Source organism: Pteropus alecto, unplaced genomic scaffold, assembly GCF_000325575.1.
Source record: "Pteropus alecto unplaced genomic scaffold, ASM32557v1 scaffold114, whole genome shotgun sequence".
In the NCBI taxonomy this organism is placed as follows: domain Eukaryota; kingdom Metazoa; phylum Chordata; class Mammalia; order Chiroptera; family Pteropodidae; genus Pteropus; species Pteropus alecto.
In genome coordinates, this window is record NW_006435793.1 from 5,192,580 (window position 1) to 5,216,875 (window position 24,296).

A 24,296-nucleotide genomic window follows, 5' to 3' on the forward strand; every position below is an offset into this window, starting at 1 on the left:
AGAAAAGAAGCAAATATATGATTAGGTTACAAGTCACTCAAACACCAATCTGACAAGTAAGTCTATAAAGTACATTTTCTTTTATATTTAGACTGTAACACTGTAGGTTCGGAATTCACGCAAAGATCACTTTCTTTTTTTTTTTCCCTTTAAATTCCTATCTGGTTTCATTTTACTTACAGGATTCTTGCTTTGCCATTCAACAGGACAGTTGTAATCTTGCATGATCCAGGGATGGCTCAATAGATTTTTCACAGAAATCCGTTTCTTTGGGTCCACCTAGTGGCCGTTGAGAAGCAGCTGGAGATTAACATTCCAAATAAAGAACACAGAACTCCTTTCCTCCTGAGAACTCAAAATTCATCAGAACAGATGTAAACTTTATCAACACAAAAATGCTGTCAGAGACCTTAAAATGGCCTTGGAATAAATTCCTTTTAAAAAGGCAATAGAGGCAAGAAAACTATAGCAACCAACACAAGCTTAGAAGATAAATGTTTAACAAACATGAACTTCATTGGTATGGACATTATTCATGAAGTTCACTCAATCTATTGTATGATGTAATAGTCTTTTGCTGGAAAACCTATTCACAGGAAATATTCGCCAATTTAATATTCAAGCAGCCACAATGCAGGGCATTCATACTGAATATGCAATCTCTACCTCCCGATGAGCTTACAATCACACAAAACAAGTTGAAAAGCACACCTTTCTTTTCCATTTGTATATTCAAATGTGGGGAGAGGAAAATTAATCAATGAAGATTAAGTTTTTTGGAGTTTAGACGAAAGGATGAGGTGTTTTCAATCTCATTATAGAGATTATCAAAGAGGATGAGCTTGAGGTAAATTTTGAATAAAAAGTGGAAATGGTTTAATAGATGGAAAATCTGGGAGATATTTTGAATATATAATAATGAAAAAAATTGCATTTGTAAGGTACTTATATTTTCAAAGTGTTTCCCAGTAATCTCATTTTATCCTCATAACACTACATAGCAGTGAGGCCTGGCCCAGAATCCCCATTTTACAGATCAGAACTAGGGTAAGTGACATGCACGTTGATTGGTAGGGTGGATACCTAGACCTGAGCATTCCTGTTTTTCACTCTCAGAGGCCATTCCACTAAGTCACTGGTTCTCAAAGTGTGTCCCAGCAACATCAGTGCCATCTGGGAGCTTCTTAGAAATGCAAATTCTTAGTCTTGCCTCTGATCTTCTAAATCAGACACCCTCAGGGTGGCATCCAGAGATCTGTATTTTAACAAACCCTCTGGCAACTGCAATGCATGCTAAAGTGTGAGAACCACTACATGAGGTCATGGGGACCCACCCAATTGTACATTAGCTCATTGAAGCATTTATTCAATATCTACTACGTATCTAACGTACAAGAATGGGAGCAAGAAAAGAGAAGATAGTGAAGCAAGAGCTGGTTAGAGATAACAATGTTCAAGAAAAAAGAGGAAAAAATACACCAGCAAAGACACACATAGAGATCTAAAAGAAAATGCATTTACAACAGAATTAAGAAAGCATCTAGTAGAGGATGTTTGCATGGTAGACATAATGAATGGAATTTTTTAAAGCTAATAGATAGATGGGGTTGTCCTCCAAATGCAGTAGCACCACAGTCATCATAAAGTTGGATCAAATAATACAACAGACTTCTAGTATTTAAAAATACTAAATAACGAAGTTTACCTGTAGCATTTGTTGAAGAAGCAGAATGCTACTGGGAGAGAGCCACTTAGGAACTTCATATTTCCCTCTCTACAAAAAAAAAAAAACAGAGAAACCCTTAAAAATTTAGGTTCAATCAACCTTGACACAAATTTCGAAGGTAACAACATGCTGGAGGTTTACTTCAAGCTTGAAAACTTCACCCAACTATAAAATTTGATAAACATTATTAATAACATAAGAAATTCATTTCTTATTTTGAAGAAAAAAATCCAGTAAATTAAATACTATGGTCACCTCTAAATTATACACATATCAGAGAAGGACTAGAATAGAGACTATAAAAGTGGAAAACATAAAAGTTATAGGACTTCAGAATCTGCAGTACGCATTGTAGTCAATTTTGTATTGCTAAAGCAAACTTTAGTTTATAATCTTGGAACAATTATCAGTTGATAACATGAGATAGAAAAGTACATTTGGTAGCAGGACATAGGCTGTGGTTAAAACAGGTCACATATCATCTGCAAGGCAGAATTCATAGTCATTGAGAGAAACTGATAAAAGCCACCTTCTAAGGCTAGTACCTCTTTGGGGAAGAGAAGACACTCAGGAGACAAATGTTGATAACTTTGGTATGCTCAGAAATAAGTCACCAAGTCATCAACCAAAAATAAGACCAGAGGCTTGCTAAACACTAACACGTGATAGAATATCTCTACACAACCTGCCACACACCCCTCTTTCCCAATACAGAGGAAATGATACAATCATTTCTCTTAGCAGAGAACAAATTGCTTAATGATGCCAGGAAAGCAGGTTAAGTATTTGAGAAAAATGAAGATTGAACTGTAATTCACAGTCTACATCAAAATTAATTCCATCAAGATTAAAGATTTAAATGCAAATACAAAATGTAAGAGTACTTAAAGAAAGCATGGGTGACTATTTTTAGAACCTTTCTAGACATGACAGCAAAACCAAAGACTATAAAGTCTAACAAATGACAAAATAAAAAGCTGGCATTTCTGTACAGCAAAACACCACTAACAAAGTTAATTAACAGGTTGCGGGGGAGGGGGGCGGTTCTATATAAATGACAAAAGAGTAATACACTCTAACGACATAAAAAGCTCTCACAAATCATTAAGATTTCACCACCACCAAACCTGTTCTTCCCAATTTTCCCCCATTTCAGCAAATGGCAACTGCATTACCAGTTGCTTAGGCTAAAAACCTTGGAGTCATCTTTACGTCCAATCCATCAGCAAAATCCATCAGTTCTATGTTCAAAACAAATCCGGAATCACCTGTCACTACCTCCACACCACTGGCATCTCTTATCCAGTATATTGCAAGGGGCTCCTAACTGGTCTTCCAGATTCCACCACTGTTCCCCACAGTCTGGGACACCACCACCAATGTTCTTTTAAAACATTGGGTCAGATCATGTTGCTTCTCTACTCAAAACTCTCCAGTGGCTCTCCATCTCACTCAGAATAAAATCCAATTCCTTACTCTTACTCTAAGGCCCTACAAGGTCTGTATCCTCACATCCACCCCACACTTTGCTACCTCTCAAACACATCTAACTCTCCCTTTCACTCACCAAATTATGGTCACATGTCAGACACAGTCCTTGCCTTAGGGCCTTTGCCTACAATGCGTTCCCCAAATACTATTAGAGCTTGTGCCTTAATAGTCTTCGGGTCTCCACTTACATACCAGTAGTACCAATGAGGCCTCCCCTGATCACCTTTATAAATAGCATCTTCCCAATCCTATCATTCTCTACCTTTCTTTACATCATGCCTACCTTTCTTAACAGTCTTTATTCCCACTTGTCATATTACATATTTATTTATTTTCTGCCTCATTACACTAGAATATAAGCTCCTTAATCACAAGAATTTTGTCTGTGCTGTTCACCTACAACAGTGTCTAGCCTTAGTATACAAAAGGAGCTCAATTAATATTTGTTTAATAAATAGGATAAAAAGCATACATTCCAAAAGAAAACTGGCAAAGAATATTCACAGGTAATTCTCAAAACAAGAATTTTTCAATGGCCAATAAACATGACAATATGTTCAACTAATCTAGTAATAAAAAAGTAATTAACTTAAACAAAAATAAGATACCATCTGTTGTCTATCAAACCGACAAAACTTAAAAACGTCACTTAGTACTAGTAAGAGTTGAAGGACAAGAGTACCTATATATACGACTAGAGAATATAAAGTTTTCTGAAGAGTAATTTGGAAATATGTATAAAAAGCATTTAAAATTACATATCCTTGATCCAGCAGTTTAACTTCTAGCAATTTATCCTAAGCAAATAATTTGGCATACAAAAATTTTTCAACAGTAACATTCAGCACAGAATTGTTCATGGTAACTTTGAGAACTAAAGAACCTAGTCTGATATGGCAAACTTCAGAGGGTCCACAAAACTAATAAAAGACAAAATTATTTGAATAAAGACCCTGGGTTAGAAACATAACATAGGTCCAGGGGGACAAGGGCAAGCATGAAAAAAAAAAAAAGCTAACAGTACTTGAACGAGGCTAGAAGGGTGGAGGCAGGTAGGTGGAGAAACCATCGACCAGCACCAGCATTGGTGTTCTCTGCTCTTATGAACTGTCTAGGACATAATTCTTACCAGAAATCAGTCCAGCTTAAAGGTGAGGGGGAAAAACAGACAGGTATAAATTTTATGTTAAAGAAATAATCAAAGTCCCAAAGAAGCCTTATCAAGCAATAAATTTAAAAAGAAAAGGTATAACGTCAAAACAGCTCAACTTCTAACTCAGCCTCTGTGATGAAAGCCAACAGGCTTACCTACAAAATATCTCCTAGAAAGGGAAGCGCTTTCATTTTACAAATGACATTTAATAATATTAAATTTTTCATTCTCCTTTATCTAAAGCACCCAATACTACCCAGAGAGCCCACTCCTATTTATACTTTGCTAGGGCACATTAATACTCGCCAATGCAGGAAAATGACAAAGTTTGTTTCTGAATTATAATGATGAAGTCTCTAATTCATTTCTCCTTACCATCCCTCATCCATGGCCAACAGAACCCCAAGAAGGTTCAGTGCTGCCTGGACTACAGGCCCATCCCAAGTTTTAGATGCTTCAGCCAGCTCTCCAGGACTCAGCAGTAAGTCACAGTTGCCCTGGTCCTGACCTAGTTAGCCCCACTCCCCTATCTGAGCTTTTCTTTATTCTTGAGACCAAGGCTTATTATAATTCAAATCCTGAGTACCTGGCTTGCTCTCTTTCTTGGCAAACTGACCATTTGCCTGGTGTCTCAGAGATTTTACCTTGCTCTTGCCAGGGTCCCACAGAAAGCAGAGACCAGTCTGAGGTAAGAGCTCTCTTACCTGCTTACATAGCTTAAACTGATCAAATGGCGATGACCTACCTGAATCGCAAATCACAACCTGCTCCTAGAGTGTCTTCTGTCATGCTTTGCTCGCTGGTCAGAACCCCCATGCACTCCAGTGGGTCTTCCTTCATGCTGATTGTATGCAGAGCCACTTGCTGCTTACTCTCTGGATACCATCTGCACTGGGTTAAACAGTAACTCCCCAAAACTCATGTAGACCCACAACCTGTGAATGCATCCTTATTTTTGGAAATAGGGTCTTTTGCAGATGTATTCAAGTTAAGAAGAGATCACACTGGGTTCGGGTGGGCCCTGAATTTAATATGATTGGTGCTCTTGTAAGAAGAAAATTTGAACACAGAGACACAAATATACAGGGGAGAGGAAGACAGGCAGACACTGGAGTGATGCGTCTATGGGCCAAGGAATGCCAGAGAACACCAGAAGCCAGAAAGAAGCAAAGAAGTGTTCTTCCCTGGACCCTTAAGCATAAGCATGGTTCTGCTGACACCTTGATTTTGGACTAATAGCCTCCAGAACTGTGAGAAAATAAATACCTGTTGTGTTAAGCCATCATCTTATAATACTTTGTGACAACAACCTTAGGAAATTAATACACCATCTATAAGGGTTTAACTTCCTCCCATTACCTCTCTCCTATGAGCACCTGTACACCCCAAGAGTAAGTCTACTTACACATTCTAGCCCCTTCTGGTCTGCTCTAACACACAGCTAACAGGCCCATAACCATATCTATGATAATAAAAAGAAATGTTACACCTTTAAATTCAGAAACTATCATCCAAATCAAAAATACTCTTAGCTAAAAGTAACAGAATTCTATAAAAATCAGATTCAAAAATATCCAGACCAAAGTACTGAATAAGAAGAGCTCCACCAGACTGATTCCAAGTTCCTCTTTGCCTTTTTTTATCACCCCCTTTATCATCATCCCATCTCAAATTCCTGAAGTGCCTTTTAATAGATCCCCTGTGCTGTGTTGTAAACTAGCACCACAGAAGCAATCCTATCCGGAAAGAGGCAGAGAGAATGAGTGAGAAGTGCTGTACTTGGCCCACTGGAAACAGCAATGGATTGGAGTCTTACATTACATTTAGAATACATCTGCAAAAGACCCTATTTCCAAAAATAAAAAACAGCAATGGATTGGAGTCTTACATTACATTTGAGTCCAAGTTCTGCCTCTTATTGCTCCTTGAACTTGTACAAGTTATTTAATATCTCTGACCCTGTTTCCTAAGAGAGTAGGCTCCAGAAACAAATTGCCTAGATTCTAATCCAGGATCCACCATTTACAATAGCTATGTAGATGAGCTATTTAATCTTACTGTGCCTCAATTTTCTCATCCATAAAAAAAAGTATAATAGTATCTACTCCATAAATTCTTGCTAGGATTCAATGACTTACTATAAAACACAAGGCACAGTGCCAGATACACAGTAACAACTCAATATATGTTAGCTTCTACTACTATTGCTATATCTACTATTACTATTGTTACTATCTATAAAACAAGTAATGCTACTTACAGGTTTATAAAAAGAATAAAAGAGAATACATGTGAAAGCATGCAATACAATGCCTTGTACATAAGAAATAATAAATGTTTGTTCAATCTGAAGTAAATAGTACAGTGAGATCAGGATACTAAAAAAAAAAAAAAAAAAAAAAAAATGGACCAAAGATGGACATTTTGGCCAAAAGCCATGCATGCCAGAGTGCTAAATACTCAGAATAATCAGAAAGGCTGAAGCCATTCTAAAGAATGCCACATGCCCTCCCAGTGGAGCTCTGCCCCGCTGCAGCTGCCTCAGGATCTCAGGATTGCCTGGTAAGGCATACATCAACTAGTTGAGTCCTGCTCACATCACCCCCTGAAATGTACCCACCCACTTTCTCTGTTTGGACAGAACAGCTCCGTAGAGCACCACCCACAAACAAGTCATGAGGCCTGTGACCCATCACCATGATCTGGCATTCTTGGCTTCATTTTCTACACTGAAATACTGGCAGAAGTGAACCATAGCTGAGTTTTGCTGCCAAGTCTTACCCAACCTTGTACTTAAAACATACAGGGCACTTGTACAAATATTTTATCCTGTGCAGTAAGCAAGAATTATTAATCACATTACACAGATGAGGAAACTACATCTCAGCCAGACATGTCCCCCCAGGGGACATCAGGCAATGTCTGTAGACATTTTTGATTGTCATGACTTGGGGGCTACTATGGGCATCTAGTGGGTAGAGGCCAGGTGTCCCGTTAAACATCCTACAATGCACATGACAGCCTTCCACAAAACAGAATTATTTGGTTCAAAATGTCAATAGTGCCAAAGTTGACACTATTGCTTTTTTGTTACAAAGTGAAAAGGGGGGAGAGATAGGATTAGAAGAGAAATATAGTACTTTTTCTATTGAACTGTACTGGAAGGTCTAAGGAAGCACAGAAGTAGACAGGGAAAAAGGCTCCTTATTTAAATGCTGAAGTATATATCTAAGGATCAAACAGAAATGATCTCCAGAGGAACAATTCTGCTGGGGAAGAAGAGCTCTATAAAAGGCTCTGTGTCAGCCAGGGCTCTGCCCCTTTACCCTGGTTTCTGCTAAGTCTTTGGAGAATATTTGTTTATTTAAGGGATGATTGCCTTGCAAATGAGAGCAAGAAATAGGTAACAGAGGAAGAAACCAAGTGGGAGGGGGAAAAAGATTTGTAGGCTTATAAGCAAGATAATCCTGGGAATTCCAGTGGGCTTGAAATTGTTCATTTTTCATATGGTGCTAAGAAAGGCAGGCTATCTCTCCAACACATAATCATAGTACTGTAGTCAACTCTATAATTGTAAAATATAATCTCATAAGAGATAATTTGCTCATTTTCTTTAAAATTATAAATTATACTTGTTAGAAAGCAATTTTACTTTCAAGCTATTCAACTTTCATTTACTAAATTATTTATACTTTCCTAATATTTGTGTACCCAGAAGTGGAGTACGCTCATGCTTGTCTTTAGGTACAGTGATGGCAAATAATACTCAGTCTATTAGTAATCAGGCTGGAAATTGCAGTTGAGCATTTTGGTTAAAATAGGCAACAAATGCAAAAGATAAACAGAGTCTGCCTCTTAAACAAGAATTACATACAGTGTGTCAAATATTGCTGGTTTTTTTCAGTCAAATCAAGAACTGAGGGGAGTGTTATTCCCAAGTGAGGAATTTTAGAACATTCTAGGCAAAAATACATACTGCATGCAAGTGATATGACACCTTAATTAGATTCAACCAGCAGACTGTATTACACTGCGACTCGGAACAATAGTTCTGAGCCAAGATTACAATAAATTTCAAAATCTATAATGTGTGAAATTAAATTCCACAATAATGCATAAAAGTCCTAATTTGAATCAATTTTCAACTTGCAAATACATGAAAAACTAAAAAATGAAATTCAAAGTAGGAGAAACAAAGAATATACAGTATTAGTAAATAATATTAATTAGGAAGGCTAAATCTCTACTGAACAAGAATTAGATATTTTGTATTATATTCATTCCACTGCAGAAATATAACCAAAAATATCAAAACTTAGATTTAATATCTACTATTAGGATGTAACACTTTTGTATTATTATCTTAAGGTAATTCCTTTCCCCTAAAGGATTAATATAGGATCCACTAGTGCACTCAAATAAATAAATAAAAGTAGAAAACAGTGAAGTTTGTATGTTGGTACATTCACCTTGTCTTGGTGAAACAAAACATTAATTATTAAGAGCATTAATTCCATGGCTGTCAATGAATGTGAACTTGCAGTAACAGTAAATAAAGGTAAATAAGCAGCATAGAAGTTTAGGTCCAGATAGGTTAAAAAAAAAGTAGAGCTTGGAGTTAAGTCTGTAAATGAGGAACACCATGGATAAAATCTAGTTCCATTTCAGTAGGGTATTCATGGTCACTTATTTTAACTTTGTGGATAAGACCACAAAATCTTGGTTAAGTGTATCTGATGCAGACTAAAAAGAAATCCAAAATATTTAGGGGTGGCCCTGTTCTATTTGTTTTTTAATAAAAAACTTGGATTAGAGATATTTAAGAAATGTCCAAAATGGTACAATTCTAGCAAGGACAGCTGATATTACATGAGATCAGAATCAAAACTCAAAATTTCAACATAGAGAATGCTTAGTTGCTCTACCAGGGGTGACAGCTAAAGTGAGTAGAAAAGCTAATGCATAATACCTGATATGAATTAGGAGAACTAATTTGTAGTCTTGTAAATCTGAAAAGTTGGGATGTCCGGGAGCATTCCTAAGTTAAAGGACATGAAAAGAAGCTTAGGATAAAGATCACTTTTCCCTCTAGGAGTCTATGATTCTCTTGAGAGTAGCAACTACAAGGTTGAGAAATAATATTTCATAGTGGTTATGACAATGGGCTCTGAACTTGACTAGCTGGGTTCATATCCCAGCTCTGCCATTTACTAGCTATAAGACCTTGAGTAAGTTATTTAAAGTCTCTTAGTTTCCTCATCTATAAGAAAGGGACAATAGCAACTACCTCACTTAGAACAGAGTCTGGAAAATTAGAAAAGCTCACGAATATTTAATATTACTTTTGTTACAATAGAATAAGAATAAGCATGTCAGCAAACTTTCTATTTTTTATAAGCAACCATGTGCAAGGATCACAAAGATATGAAACACATATACCTCAGAAGGTACACATATATCTGCACAAAGGGAGTGGGGGAAAAGCGCAAAAAAAATTCAACAATAAAAAGACTGATATAGATGCTCTAGGCAGAAAAGACATCAGCACAACTCAAATCTAGAACTCTATTGCTATACAACACCTACACATAAAAATTCAGACCTGGGGGAGGGTAGGGGGAAGGCCTTTTGAGCCATGCTTCTCTTGCTCAGGCCCGCTTCCAAGTCTGGAAGTGTACTTTCCCTTCTAATAAAGCTTTTCTTTCCTGCTGTAAAAAAAAAAGAAAAAAGAAAACAAATTCAGATCTGGCCTGCAGAAGGCATCCCCCTCTTTCCACACCAGATTTGGGATTCAAAACTCACATAAAACTTCATCATTCTACGTTTTAAAAAATCATTATAGCAAACCATGTTCAATAGTATATTAAACCTATTAACAGGATTATACACCATGACCAAGCAGGATTTATTCCTGGAATGCAAAGATGGTTCAACATACACAAAATAATATATGTGATACATTACATTAACAGAATGGAGAAAAAAACTGTAATGTCAATTGATGCAGAAAAAACATTTGACACAATTTAACATCTTTCATGATAAAAACACTCAACAAACTAGGAATAGAAGAAAACTACCTCAACATAATTAAAGCCATATATGAAAATTCCATAGCTAACATCATACTCAATGGTGAAAGACTGAAAGCTTCTCCTCTAAGATAAAGAACAAGACAAGGATTCCCACTTCACCACTTCTATTCAACATAGTAATGGAAGTCCTAGTCAGAGCAATTAGGCAAGAAGTAAAACCTTATATAACTCAAAACAAAAGAGCATAGAATGAAGTCTCCCTTCTATCTCTTTTCCAGTTTTCCTTCCCAGAAGAAACGGCAACTACCAACTTCTTGTATCTCCTTCTGTATGTGAGCAAATAATATAAACGTACTTCCCCCTCCTTTATTTTTAATGAAAACACCAGTATACTATATATCTGTTCTATACCTTTTTCTCCTTAACTACATATCTTGGATATCATTTCATATCAATATTTAAAGAGCTTTCTCATTCATTTTTATGCCTATGGAGTACTGTATTATAAAGATGTACTATAATTTAACAACGTTTTCCAAAGAAAAAGAAAGACTAATAAAACTCACAAACACACAAAGGATTAAGAAATGAAGAGGTAGTCAAGTATTAAACAATATTGTGTTTTTATGCTGTGAGAATACAGACCTCTGAGGGGATTAGAATGTCATACGACCCTAAAGAACACCCAAGGCCAGGTCTCCAATCCTGGCTCATTCATTCACCATTATTAACACCACAGATGTTACTAAATCATTCCTTCTTAAAATGGAATAGACTTTATTCCATCAAACTATGGACCCATTAGCTTTCTAAACATTCCATTTAAAAAATATACTTGCGGGGGATGCAGTGGAAAAATCACAGCAGAACAGCAAAAAAATTCTAGAGGAAAAATAGAATAAGAGGAGGCTAATTCTACCAGACATTAAATAAATGGTATTATAAAAATACAGTAATTGAAACAACTACATATAAGACAAGAATTGACGAAAAGATAAATGCAATGAAATAAAGAGCTCAGAAAAAGAAATATATAAATGTAGGAATTTAATATACAGTAAAACCATCATTTCAAATCAATGGAAAAATAATGTATTATTGAATAGTACTGGGACAATCAATTTTTTATTTTTTAATAGATAACTGGTTATTTATTAAAAAATAAAACTGGATCCCTAGAACTATCACAGATCAGAGAAGGCTAAAGAGATGTGACAACTATCTGTAATATGGTATCCTGGAAGAATCCTAGAATAGAAAAAGGACATTAGAGAAAAACCAATGAACTCTGAATACAGAGTTTACTTAATAGTAATATACCAGTGTTCATTCCTTAATTGTAACAAACATAAATGTTAATAACAGAGAATACTGGGTGAAGGATAAATGGGAACTCTGCACTATCTCTGTAACTTCTCTGAAAATCTAAAACTATTTTAAAATATAAATTTTATTTAAAAAGAAATAAGTTGGGTCTCTCCTACATGAATTCCTGGTGGACAAAGAATTAGTATTTAAAAATGTAAAAGTAATAGAAAAGAACATGGGGGAAAAATTTAAATCTACAGATTATAACACACAGGATAAAGTGTTAATTTCCTTGGGAGGTTCTACAGCATGGTAGTTAGAAATACAGGGTGTAGATCCAGACCACCTGAGACATATCCCAATTCTGCCAATAATTAGCTGGAAACTTTAGGCAATTTGCTTTCCCTCTCTGTTTCTCTTTCCTCAACTTTAAAAAAAGTACGATAATAGTACCCACACCTCATTGGACTATTGTGAAGATTAAGTGAACTAATCCATGCATTGTACATATAGCAACACCTGGCACACAGTAAACAATAAATGGTAGCTATTATTATTATTCTTTATTATAGAAGGGTTCTTATAATTTAATAAGAAAAAGATCAACCACCTCAGAGAAGAATGAGCAAATGGCATGCACAGGCAGTTCACAGGGAAAGGAGAAAAAATGTGTGTGTGTGTGTGTGTAAACATTTAAAATAAGTTCGAACTCTCTGATTATTAAAGACACATGAATAAAATATCAGATGCCAGTTTTACCCATTCAATTGAGCAAAGATACAAAATTTTGATAAATGACAATACTGAAGAGAAGAAACATGCACTCTCATATACTGCTGGTGAGAATATAATTCAGGGGAGAAAAGCGGGAATGTCACAATCTGATAACAGTGTCACAATTTGATAATTTTTCAAAAGTCATACCCTATGATCCAGCAATTCTACTACTCAGTACATATGTCCAAGGAGATATGTAGAGGGATGCTCACTGAACATCATTAATATTAGTGGAAAAAAAACTAGAAAATAACTGAAATGTTCAAATATTCAAGAGAATAGCTAACTATACTATTCATAAAAATGAATTAGTGTTATATGTATCATGGCATATATTGTTGAGTAAAGAAAGAAAGATACAGAATAATATTAGCATGATACCACTTATGTTAAAAAAATACAAAATACTACAAATACGAATAAAAGATCTGAAAGAACCAAAGTAATAATAGTATTCACCTATGTGAAGGTGGCAGGGTAGGGAACAGATACTAGAGGAGAGGTCAAGTAAACTTTAGTTATCTGTAACATTTTCATTCTTTATACAGAGAATGTTTTTATGCATTATTTGTGTAATTAATTTTAATATTAATTTTAAAAAGTGATATATGCAAACTTAAAATAAAGGAAATTTCACAATAAATACCCTGCAGACATAAAAACAATAATGAAAACTTATACATGCTTCTAAGTACCATATGAAACAATCTTCAAAGTAAAGCATTAAATTTAAAAAGGAGGCAGGAGCAAGGTCCATTAACTGTGTGCATTATATAAGTGCAAAGACATATGCACATAAAAGTTTATATAAGTACAGATAATTCCTGCAAATGTATATCATAAATTTCTAAATAGTTGCCTCTTTGGAAAAAAAAAAAAAGAGGGCTAGGTGGGCAGGAAGCCTTTTTTAAAATTACATATTCCTTAGTACTGTTTTAACTTTTACCATACACACTATTTTTCATTATGAAAACAATTAACTGAATGTCAGTTTCTTGATAAACTACAAACCTGGGCATTTCAGGCCGATGAGCTAGGAAAGGAGAGGGGTCTCTGAGGATGACTAGGAAAGGAGAGCAGTCTCTGAGGATGACTGTTCTACTACAGATAGATCACTAACTATACCAGGAGTATAGTTCTTTCAGATCTTTTATTCGTATTTGTAGTATTTTTGGTTCTGTGGGCCATACAATCTCTGATACACTTATTCAACTCTACCATCGTTGTGCAAAAGCAGCCATAGACAATACATAAACAAACATGTGTGGCTGTGTTCCAATAAAATTTTATTTAAACAAACAGGTGGTAGGCCAGATTTAGCCAGCAGGCCATAGTTTGCTAACCTCTGCTATCCCTTACCCAAGAAGACTGATTGAGGTTTTAATCAACCTTTCCCGGCTTTTAGCACTCTAGAAAGGAATAAGTTAAGCTGCAACACAGATGCCTCGCTATTCGCACACCTGTAGAATTGTGCATTATGCCATTTACTCGAGTCAGGGTTGGTAGGAACGCTTTCTTGACAGATCAACTATACTTTCCAATAGGATATGACAAAGATATGTGCCCCTCTCACTCCCCACCCAACTACCCCTTCTTTAACTTGTCCCTAACGCGTAGATATTACTTGAGAGCTGAATGCATGCCCTCCTGCCAAGTACTCTTCTTACATGCAGATTTCAACGCGGCAAATCAAAGATTACAGCCCTGTATAATCATCACTATAAAGAATAGATACAATTATTCTAAAATCAAAGTTTATAGTCAGTAAATCCATACAGTGCCTCATTTTGTTTTACTAGGTGTATATCCTCAGGGTACATAAAAGTTAGACTGCTCAAAATCAGGCAGCTTTATTGAGACTTTTGCATGGTCAAGGTGAGTATTCAAAACCTTTCCTGGATAAAATTATTACAGTCATCCTTTATAGCAAAATTTCTTACTGCAATTCCCAAATATGCATCGCCAAGAAGTATCCTTAGAAGGTTCAATGTTCACAGGATGAATATCAATTCTAGCCCCAGTTATACTGACAGTCGCTTTTGTCCTTATTCAGCATAGCCATAACTTAGGGAAATTTCCAGGGAGAAAATTCCCTAATTTACTAATAACTTCGCTGACAGAGATTACATTGATTGAGGGACTACCTAAAGAATATGTAGGATCGATCATTCATTCTTCTTGATTGGTGGTCTTCTAAGGTGGGACATGTACACCCTAGCAGGTCTGTAAGAAGACATGATAGGATATGGGAAGATTATATTAGGACTTCTATTTATATTCATTTTCTATCTAAAAAATAAGACAGAAATTAAGCTTTATTAATATTTAGTATATAGGTTGGCACTGGCACCTTCATTAGTTCTTATATAACCTATATGAAGTAATTCTTCCTTGACTGGGACAGTGACACATGACAGATGACAGTGACTCCATCTTGCACCACCATCTGTATACTGTGAAGTACTGAGCCCAGTTAAATGGATTTACAGATTACAGTATCTGGTTTAACTAAACTAAATCCTCACTAAATAGCCAAGTGGCTTAAGAAGATTCTTGCAAAGAAACCACAAATTAAAGATAAGACTATGCATACAAGCACAAGCAAATAACAGAGCTGACACCTCTACTCCTATTGAGCCCATCAGCCAAAACACAAGATTAAAAAATGATCTAATCAGTTCTAATAAGTTGCCTCAAAACTTGAAATTATTAAGACTATTTGAAATAGGATTATGCACATTATTGTTAAAAGTGAACCTCAAATCTAAGTATATATGGCTATGTTACTATCACGATTATAAGATTTTTTAAAAACCACGATCCAAAATAGGAAAACAATGTCGAATTACGCTGTACACCTGAAAATTATATAATAGTATTAACCAATGTTATCTCAAGAAACTAAATAAAAAAAATTTATTAAAAAAATAGGAAAACAAATCTCTCCAACTTTTTTCATGATGTTTAGTCACGAAACCACAATAAAGCAAATTCCAGGTGAACTGAATATTTAAACATCAAAAAAATGAAACCATAAAAGTAGAAAACATGGGAATTAAAAAAAATAATCTAAGTAGAAAAGTTTTTCCAAATATGACAATAAAAGACTGATAAATTTGACTCAATAAAAATAAAAAACTCTTGCATAGCAAAAAAAAAATCATAAACATAAAGAGCATAACAGGTGATACACTGTACTTAGAGAAATAGGCATTTTCATGCTATTGTTGGTAGTTGTAATAAACTGATAGAATTTCACTGGGAAGCAATTTGGCAATATCAAAATTACCAATTCACATACTCTTTGTCCCATTAACTCTTCTCTAGGAATTTACCTACAGATATATTCACAATGTACAAAATGCCACCTTGGAAATTACTTAAATGTCCATTAACCTAGAACCAGTTAAATAAATTAAGGTATAAAACACACTGACCTATGCAATCATTAAAAAGAATGAAGAGGTTCTGAGCTGGGTATGAAATGGTATGAGCTCCAAGACATACTGTGAGGGGACAAAAACATGATGCTGAACAATGTTTGTGGTATGTTACCATCTGTGTGAAAACACTGGGGGGTGGCATAAAGAGATAAAATATATAAATCTTTATATATGTATAGACTAATCTGAAAAAAAAAACAAATAAAAATCTGATATATACTTTGTCACTGGGTAAAAAAAACCTCATGCCAATAAATTTGAAAAATCAGACAAAATGGACACATTTTTTATGTCCAAAACTGAACTCCTGATTGTCCTTGCTCTACTGAGTGTCTTCTCCATCTCAGTTGATAGCAGCTCCAGCTCTCTAGTTGCTCAGGTTACTCCCCTCATCCCATCCATAAGCAATCATGTTAGTTATGCCTTCAAAGGACTAGATTAGTCTAAACATATATCCTGTAAAAAGTAATATAAATAGAGCCACTTTAAAATGGAGTCAGAGGAACTGCTGCCTTGAAAGTCTCATGCTTCAAGCCTTTGGAATGTTAAAACAGGGCAAAATAAGCTATGGACTGGGCCTAAAGCAACATTGTGTCCCAAAGAACTATTTGCAAGGATAACAAGAAAAGAGATATTATGACTACTGGACTAATGACTACCAAACTGAAAATTTAAAACATTGTTTAGAATTAGCGTCACTATGCTAGCTTATCTGCACCAATAAAAATGTCTTCCTCTATTGATGTAATTGTTCCCTTTCCCTTTCTCATAAATATCCCTTGCCTTTGTCTCGGTTGGAACACTATTTGGGTTTCTGCCCAAATCAGTGCTTCCCAAATAGCTATTCTTTTGTTTTTATCTCAAATAAATACTTGTTACCTTTCACTTTGAGCTTTTATTTTTAGGTTAACACTCCTGACTATGTTGGTGGTTACAGAAATCTATATATTAAGTAAAATCTTTTTTCTTTTTTGTTTTTTCTTTATAGCTTAAATGTCTTAGATATTTCATAACAACTTTAAAAAGGACAAGACTTGGGGAAATTGGCTGTTACAGTTATATCTAGAGATGGAAATTTGTCTAGTGTTCTTTACACCATCCCTGTATTTTCTAAGGTTTCTATAGTAAGCACATAGGACTTTCACAACGGGAGAATTAACAAGAAAGAAAAGAAGACTGGCTCGTGGTCTACCACAGCTAGGGCTCTAGGGTTCTGTGAGCCACCGTAAGAGTTGGAGGGAAAGCATCCAACAGATGGGCTGCGAAAGAAAACAGGCCCATGAAATCTTCAAACAGGTATCCAATAAGAGCAAAGGAAGCAAAAACGGAACTGATCCAAAAAGGAAAAATTAGTAAACTGAATCTAGATGAATCATAGGTAAGAAATTAGAGGAAAAAACACAGAATCTTAAAAGGGTAACTCATACACTTGGGAAAGAGAATTCACACAAATCACAGCAGACGAGCTCCCACTGCTACAGGAGGCTTCCAGGGGGCACTATGGCAAAGCTTACTGAGAAGAAAGAGACAAGAGGAAAGCACTGGGATAACCAGGGTGCTGTAAGAAAAGGTGGCCCCTCAGCCTGTGAGCAGGCATCGCTCCAGCTTATGCCCGCATCCCTATCTACAGAGAGATAGCCGAATATCACCTCGCAGAGTAAAGCAGAAAAAAAAGTGGAAGGGACAGATACAGGTATGGCCCCGTCACCCATAGGGCTAGAAAGAGAAAACTGCCATTCACACTGGCCCTCATCTGCTACAGGGACAGGTTCTCTGCAACGAGAAGGGAGGAAGAGACTGATGCTAGGTTTTTTCCAGGATCCCTAAACACATAGCCCCTCAGGCACTTTGTCTCCAAGACTTGAAACTGAGAGCCAGCAGTCAGTCATGTGTCCTAGGAACTGCAATAGCACTGGAATAGCTAGCCGGATTAACAGGTCACGAACAATGCAATTCTCAGGGTAGGATATAGGAAAAACTGTTAAGTCAAATAGATTTTAAAAACTGAAGACTGAACTCAGTGCCCTTCAAATTCTATCGGGTAGGCAACAGGCCATCTGGGACTACCACTTTCGACTCTGTTAATTCCTAGAAATGAGAGTTGATTTAGGTGGTCTCTACCTAAAGGGTATTAGAGACCCAATGGTCCAGCTGCATAAACTTCTGACCAATTCTCCCCATGGTTCTCCCATCTTATGCATCTGCTCATACTGTCTACTCTACTAGGCATGCTCTCTCCCACATTCTTTCTGAAGCACTTCGACCCTTCTTTTAAAGCCCTGCTCAAACCTCTAAGACGTTCTCCCAAATCTCATGCCTGCTCCTGTGTTAACCTCAATTATACTTCTGTTATAATATAGCATTCCTGACCCTTTGCCCTTTTGAGATAGCCTTGGATCTATCTCCAATGAGAAATAAGACCCTGGTGGAGAGTGATCAAGTTTCACAGATCTTTGTTCATGCCTTTCAGTATCTCATACAAACAAGACCTTAAGAAAATATTTGGTAAACAGAACTGAATTCGAGTCCTACTCAGAGAGGCTGCTCTGCTAGTCTAACCCTGGTTTGCTATGTACACAATACAGTGCTCTTTATTCCTCTTTACATATTTTTTGTTAGCTTGCTTTGAACATTAACCCTTTAAAAAGAATTTTACTATTTTCCTTGCTACATGACTTTTTAAAAAATAATATCACTCACATAACATAAAATTCACCTTCGTAAAGTATACAATTCAGGGGCCGCTAGCATATTTACAAAGTTGTGTAATCACCACCACTATCTAGTATGTTTTCACCACCCCAAAAAGAAATCCCATACTCACTAGTAGTCACTTCCCACTGCCACTCCACACTCCACTCCCCACTCCTGTAACCACAAATCTACTTTCTGTCTCTGATACATATGACTTTAACAAAGCTTAGAGTACTCTTAACTGTGGTTTTATTATACGTTAAAGCCAAATTCTTTCATCAAAAAGAAAGTTTCTCTTATTTTACCATAACTCAAAAGGAAAACGTAGCTGAACTCAGCAACTGACTAAAGTATAATTTCAGGATACAAAACAAGAACTCTTACCAGGAAAATCATCTTATATGTTTATTTTCCCATCTGTTTTTGTTTTGAGCTTTTTCTTGAAGTATAATATATACATAGAAAAGTACACATATCATAAGAGTACACTTTGATAAGTTTTCAAAAACTGAATACACAAGTATAACTAGCACCCAGGTCAAGAAACAGAACAGAAGCATCCCCTGCCCCACTTCCAGTTACTATCCACCTCCAAAGAGTAACCACTATCTTGACACTTCTAACAGCATACAGTACTTTTGCCTGTTTTTGTATGTTTATGAATAAACGCATATAGTATGCAGTAGAGATAACTTTTACATTAAAATTCTATACCTTGTAGTACTCACCATAATCTTCTTGTACAAAGCCATGACATTATCGTCATCGAATGGTAGAAAGCCACACATAAGTACATATAAGAGTATGCCCATGCTCCAAACATCTGCCTGAGGAAGGAACAAAAATAATTCCAAAGAAAATTTAGAACATATTTGAGAATGGCAGTACATATAACAGAATCACAGAATCTTCACAGAGCTGAAAAAGAGCTGAGATCATCTAATTAAACCTGCTCATTTTATAGATAGGAAACCTAAAGCCCAGAAAGGAAGGCTTGTCCAAAGTCACCCAGGCCACCCAGGTAGGTCACCTGATGTCCAGTTCATTGCACTCTCCTCTAACACTGGATTTTAACGCTTTATAGAAAATAATTTCCGGTTGGATGGGGTGGACTGGGCACAATAAGGAAGGAGATGAGGCCAGGTGTCTGATTCCGAAAGACAATTCTACAGTGCTACTGAGGGTTTATTACATATGAGGGTTATGTAAACACACATGAGGATGTCAAAACAGGTCTTAAAATTTACTACTGATAATCTGTAAATGTGATAAGCTGCTCTGTAAAGTCCTCTCTATGTAGACAAACCTTTATAATAAAGTTCAATGATTGACTTTTCAAATAGAGAGGCTAGAAATTAGCCTGCCAGCACAAATAGCAGAACAAATCTCAAAATTCCAGAAAGGAGCTTGACCTTTATATAAGATATCCATGTGTCCCATGAGTCCTAAGCACTAACTACTTATTCAAGCAGTATTTGTCCTTAGTCAATAATGATGCCAATGTTGGCTGAGAAGTCATAGCTCCCACCCTCATTTGAGCCTTAGGAAAATTTTAAGAAGTAAGAAGGGCAGCATCTTTTTTTACAAAAAAAAGAATGGAAAGTCAAACTAAAACAGACAAGAAAACTTTAAAATCCCATAGGAAATTCTCAGATGCATTCAAACCAGGGCCTCATCACAGCCCTCTAGGAATCTTGTGAGCATTAGGTATATGACTATCACTCCTTCCGGGGGACTGGATGGAACAGTGGAAAGAGAACAGGCATGCAGTAAACTCTCATTCAGTTCAAACCTTGACCCATAGCCACCAGTTGTGTGATCCTGTGAAGGCATTTAATTTCTGAGCCTCAATTTCTTCATTTCCTTTATCTGATGAAATGGAGTAATAGTATTCACTTCAAAGGATTTTTGTGGAGCTTAAATAAAAACTGTAAAAAGTATCTAGCATGTAGAATTCTTGTACACTGTTATGGGAATGTAAAATGTTGCTGTCATTATGAAAAACAGTATGGCAGTCCCTCAAAAAATTAAATTATAGCATTACCATATGATCCAGCCATTCCACTTTTGGGAGATATACCCAAACTAATTGAAAGAAAGGGCTCAAAGAGATAGTTGTTCCTTTTAGTACTATTCACAATAACCAAACAGTGGAGGCAATCCCAGTGTCCATCCATGGATGAATGGATAAACAAAACGTGGTATATACAAACAATGGCATGTTATTCAGCCTTAGAAGGAAGGAAATCCTGTCACAGGCTACAACATTGATGAACCTTGAGGATATTATGCTAAGCTAAATAAGCCAGTCACAAAAAGACAAATATTATATGACTCTACTATGTAAGATACCTAGATACTTCAAATTCAGAGACAAAAGAAAGTAGAAGGGTGGTTGCTAAGGGTGGGGGAGGGGAGAATGAAGAGTGTTTAATAGATATAGTTTCAGTTTTGCAAGATGAAAATTTTTACAAGATGAAAACTCTAGAGATTGGTTTACAACAATGTGAATGTACTTAACGCTAATGAACCGGACACTTAAAAATGGCTGAATTAAGATGGTTTAAAAAAAATGGTTAAGATTTTATGTTATGCGTATTTTATCACAAGCAGAAAAAAAAAAAAGGATATAGCATTGATTCCAGGACTATGACACATGCTCAATAAAAGTTTCTTCCCTTTCCTATGATGTTCTGAGGAGGCCACAACATCGCTTCTGTGGTATTTCTGCCAAAAATGTATAACCTGAATCTAATCATAAGGAAGCTTCAGACAAATTCAAATAAGGGACATTCTACAAAATAACTGGCTTCCTCAAAAATGTCCAGGTCAAGGAAGATAAAGAGAGCCTAAGGAACTCTTTCAGACTAAAGAGGACCAAAGAAATATGACAACTAAATGCAATGCATAAGCTTGAACTAAATCCTGGACTGGAGGGGAAATATAGTTCTAAAGGACATTATTGGTACAACTGACACTGTCTGAATATGAAGTGGGGATTAAATAAATTGTATCAACGTTAAACTCCCTGATTTTGATAACTAAAGTACAATTATAAAAGATCCTTGCTTTTAGGAAGTACATATACAGTATTTAATGATAATGGCATATGTCTCCAACTTACTCTAAATTGGTTAAAAAAATAGTATGCATATACATAAACATAGAGAAAGGATGATAAAGCAAAAAGGGAAAAACGTAAACAATTGTGAATTTAATTAAATATATACAGAAGTTTCTCAATCCATATTTGCAACTATTCTTTAAGTTTGAGATTATATCCAAAAAGTCACCAAAAACAAGTTAGTCCCCATCTTAGTGTTATAAATTAAGTAAACTGGCACATTCCAAAGTTTCTCCCACATAACATGTGGATTCTCAAGACTAGCTGCTAGCTGCGACGGTCTCCTCCCAAAGGATCGCACTGCGCAAGAACATATTAAAGATTTGAGATGTCCTGAACTAAAGAAAACTGTTCCCCACGGCAAGCACTTCAAGTCTTTGGCAATTAAACATTTCTCATCTTATGATATTAATATCAGCAAAATCAGTACTCTAGAGAATGAAAGCGGCTGAGGAGCTTGTGGTAGCTAGTAGTAATGCAGACAGTGACCAGGCCTTCTGAGTCTGGGCCTCCTACACAGGACTGCTGGCCTTGGATAGTTGGCTGAGGACGAAGTACAGGTTTTCACTGTGCTAACCAGCAACTCTGAAAACTGAGCCTGCAATCCTGGCCTTATGCTTTACCTGGCTAAACTAACCACTCTAAACTATGGTGCTGTTTAACAGAAAAGTAATCACAAGGACATCAGAAATATGCCCTTATTTCATAAGTGTACTATGCATTATTATGTTTACTGCAAGTTGTTCATTTCATTTATTACTTTATATATCTCATTCTCTGAATAGTCTGAACTCTTTGATTAACAAGATTATTTCTTATCTCATTCTTATACCCCCAACACAAAATGCCTGACTCACTACAGGTCACCAATAAATGTATATTGATTATATATTAAATTAACCAATAAATAATTACCTCTGATCCCAGATATGATTTCCCTTGTATTAATTCGGGCGCTGCATAAGCAAGACTCCCGCAACATGTCTGTAGATGGTAATCCTTGTTACCCTGCCAATAAGATAAAAATGAAACACTTATTAATTACAACGCTTAAGAGAATGAAAGCCTTGATAAACATTCTTTCAGCACAAGCAGAGAGAAGCCAGATGAAGAATTACCCCCAAATAATAAGAGACTTCTGCAGCCAGCCCAATACTCTCTGCCTGCATGCAGGCATGCACATATGGTTTCTTCTTCTCTGGATTTTCAATACAACAACCTGGCATGAACAAAATCCTTTTCCCCTCAATTCAGCCAAGTCAGGTTCACACTTCTCAAGATATCCATTCACATAATAATCAGCTTAGCATAAATCTAAGCACTCATGTATTCCCACCCCTAAATACTCAAGGAAAAAGGGTTATTTCTTTACTAGACACTATCTCCAATACCAAATCTTGAAGAGCTTCCCTTTTCCTTAGAGGAAAGAGAGCATTATGTTACACTGAACAGTGCCTTTGGAGTCTGTTTTCTAGACTCGGTTTTAACATCAATCACAACCTGAGCTTCCTGATCTGGTAAAATGAGGGATCTGGTCAACCTCCTCTGCTCTCCCACAGAAATACTGAGACAGGGAAAATGATACTAGTGCCCAACACCTGTAGTACAGAGTTCTACAACTGGCAAAGGACGTGTGTAATTGTGAGATTTCATTTACACCTGCAACAACATGCTCAGTGGAAGGCTGAGGCAATCCTCTCCCTGCCAATCCCTACTTTTTTCGATGGTGTCTGTGTGGCAGCCATAAATAAAGGCTTATGGAGTATGTTGCAAATATTCTCCACTGCTTCCTGTGGAGAACATGACTTAAACCAGTTTATCTGCTCAAAGTATGTTTTATCTTTATATGCCTGATGATCAAAAAACACCTTGTAGCATTTGGTTCCTAGACACAAAACGCTCCACTGAATCTGACGAGGCAAAGGAAAAAGAGAAAAACCAGAAAGAATCAGACACTGAGCCACAGGGGCAAACTCTGCTTCTCTTTGCAACTAGCTAATTCTGATTGGAGCAGGAAATAATCATGGGACTACAAAGGGCTGAGACAGGTCTGCAATTTCAACATTCTTAATGAGTGGAGACAGCTCATCTTAGAGACTGTGAGTACCATCATTAGAGAACTCAGGAGGAAGCCTCCAACAGGCAGCCACACAGGAGCTCTGCTGCAGACGGCAGAGGTGGAAAGTTCAAACTCATCTCAATGAGAAGGTATGCTGAAGAATGCCAGTACTTAACTATGGTGTGTAAATTAAGGAAATACATGTAACAGGATAAATTTAAAAGCGCATATGGACTTTTCCCTTCAACTTTTATAAGGAAAAGAAACTGTCTCTCAAAATGTAACTAATTGTTCGTTATATAACCATTTAGATAACTGAAAATAGACTTGCACTAAATTCCCAAAACTCACATCTAAATGAACAAAGGCATCATCTAGTGGCAACATATTCAAACTGCAAATGCCTGATCAATTCAGGATTCACGCTCTGATGGCCTCATACCACTTCAGCAATGCACTACAGTGTACCCAGAGGGTCTTCAGCAG

General features: G+C 36.3%; 1 protein-coding gene across 4 annotated transcripts in view; it reads right to left on the reverse strand.

Annotated features, from left to right (window-relative positions):
- Positions 1 to 24,296, reverse strand: part of MELK (maternal embryonic leucine zipper kinase) — a 66,625-nt gene that overhangs the window by 28,043 nt on the left and 14,286 nt on the right. For 3 of the 4 annotated variants that reach the window (XM_006911574.3, XM_015589105.2, XM_015589106.2), the window contains exons 7-10: positions 22,667 to 22,759; positions 19,356 to 19,454; positions 1,706 to 1,774; positions 181 to 279 (exon numbers count right to left, since the gene is read on the reverse strand). In XM_006911574.3, the coding sequence (XP_006911636.1) occupies positions 181 to 279; positions 1,706 to 1,774; positions 19,356 to 19,454; positions 22,667 to 22,759 (360 nt within the window). The remainder of the gene's footprint in view (positions 1 to 180; positions 280 to 1,705; positions 1,775 to 19,355; positions 19,455 to 22,666; positions 22,760 to 24,296) is intronic. The other variant, XM_025046532.1, reaches the window with a different exon arrangement.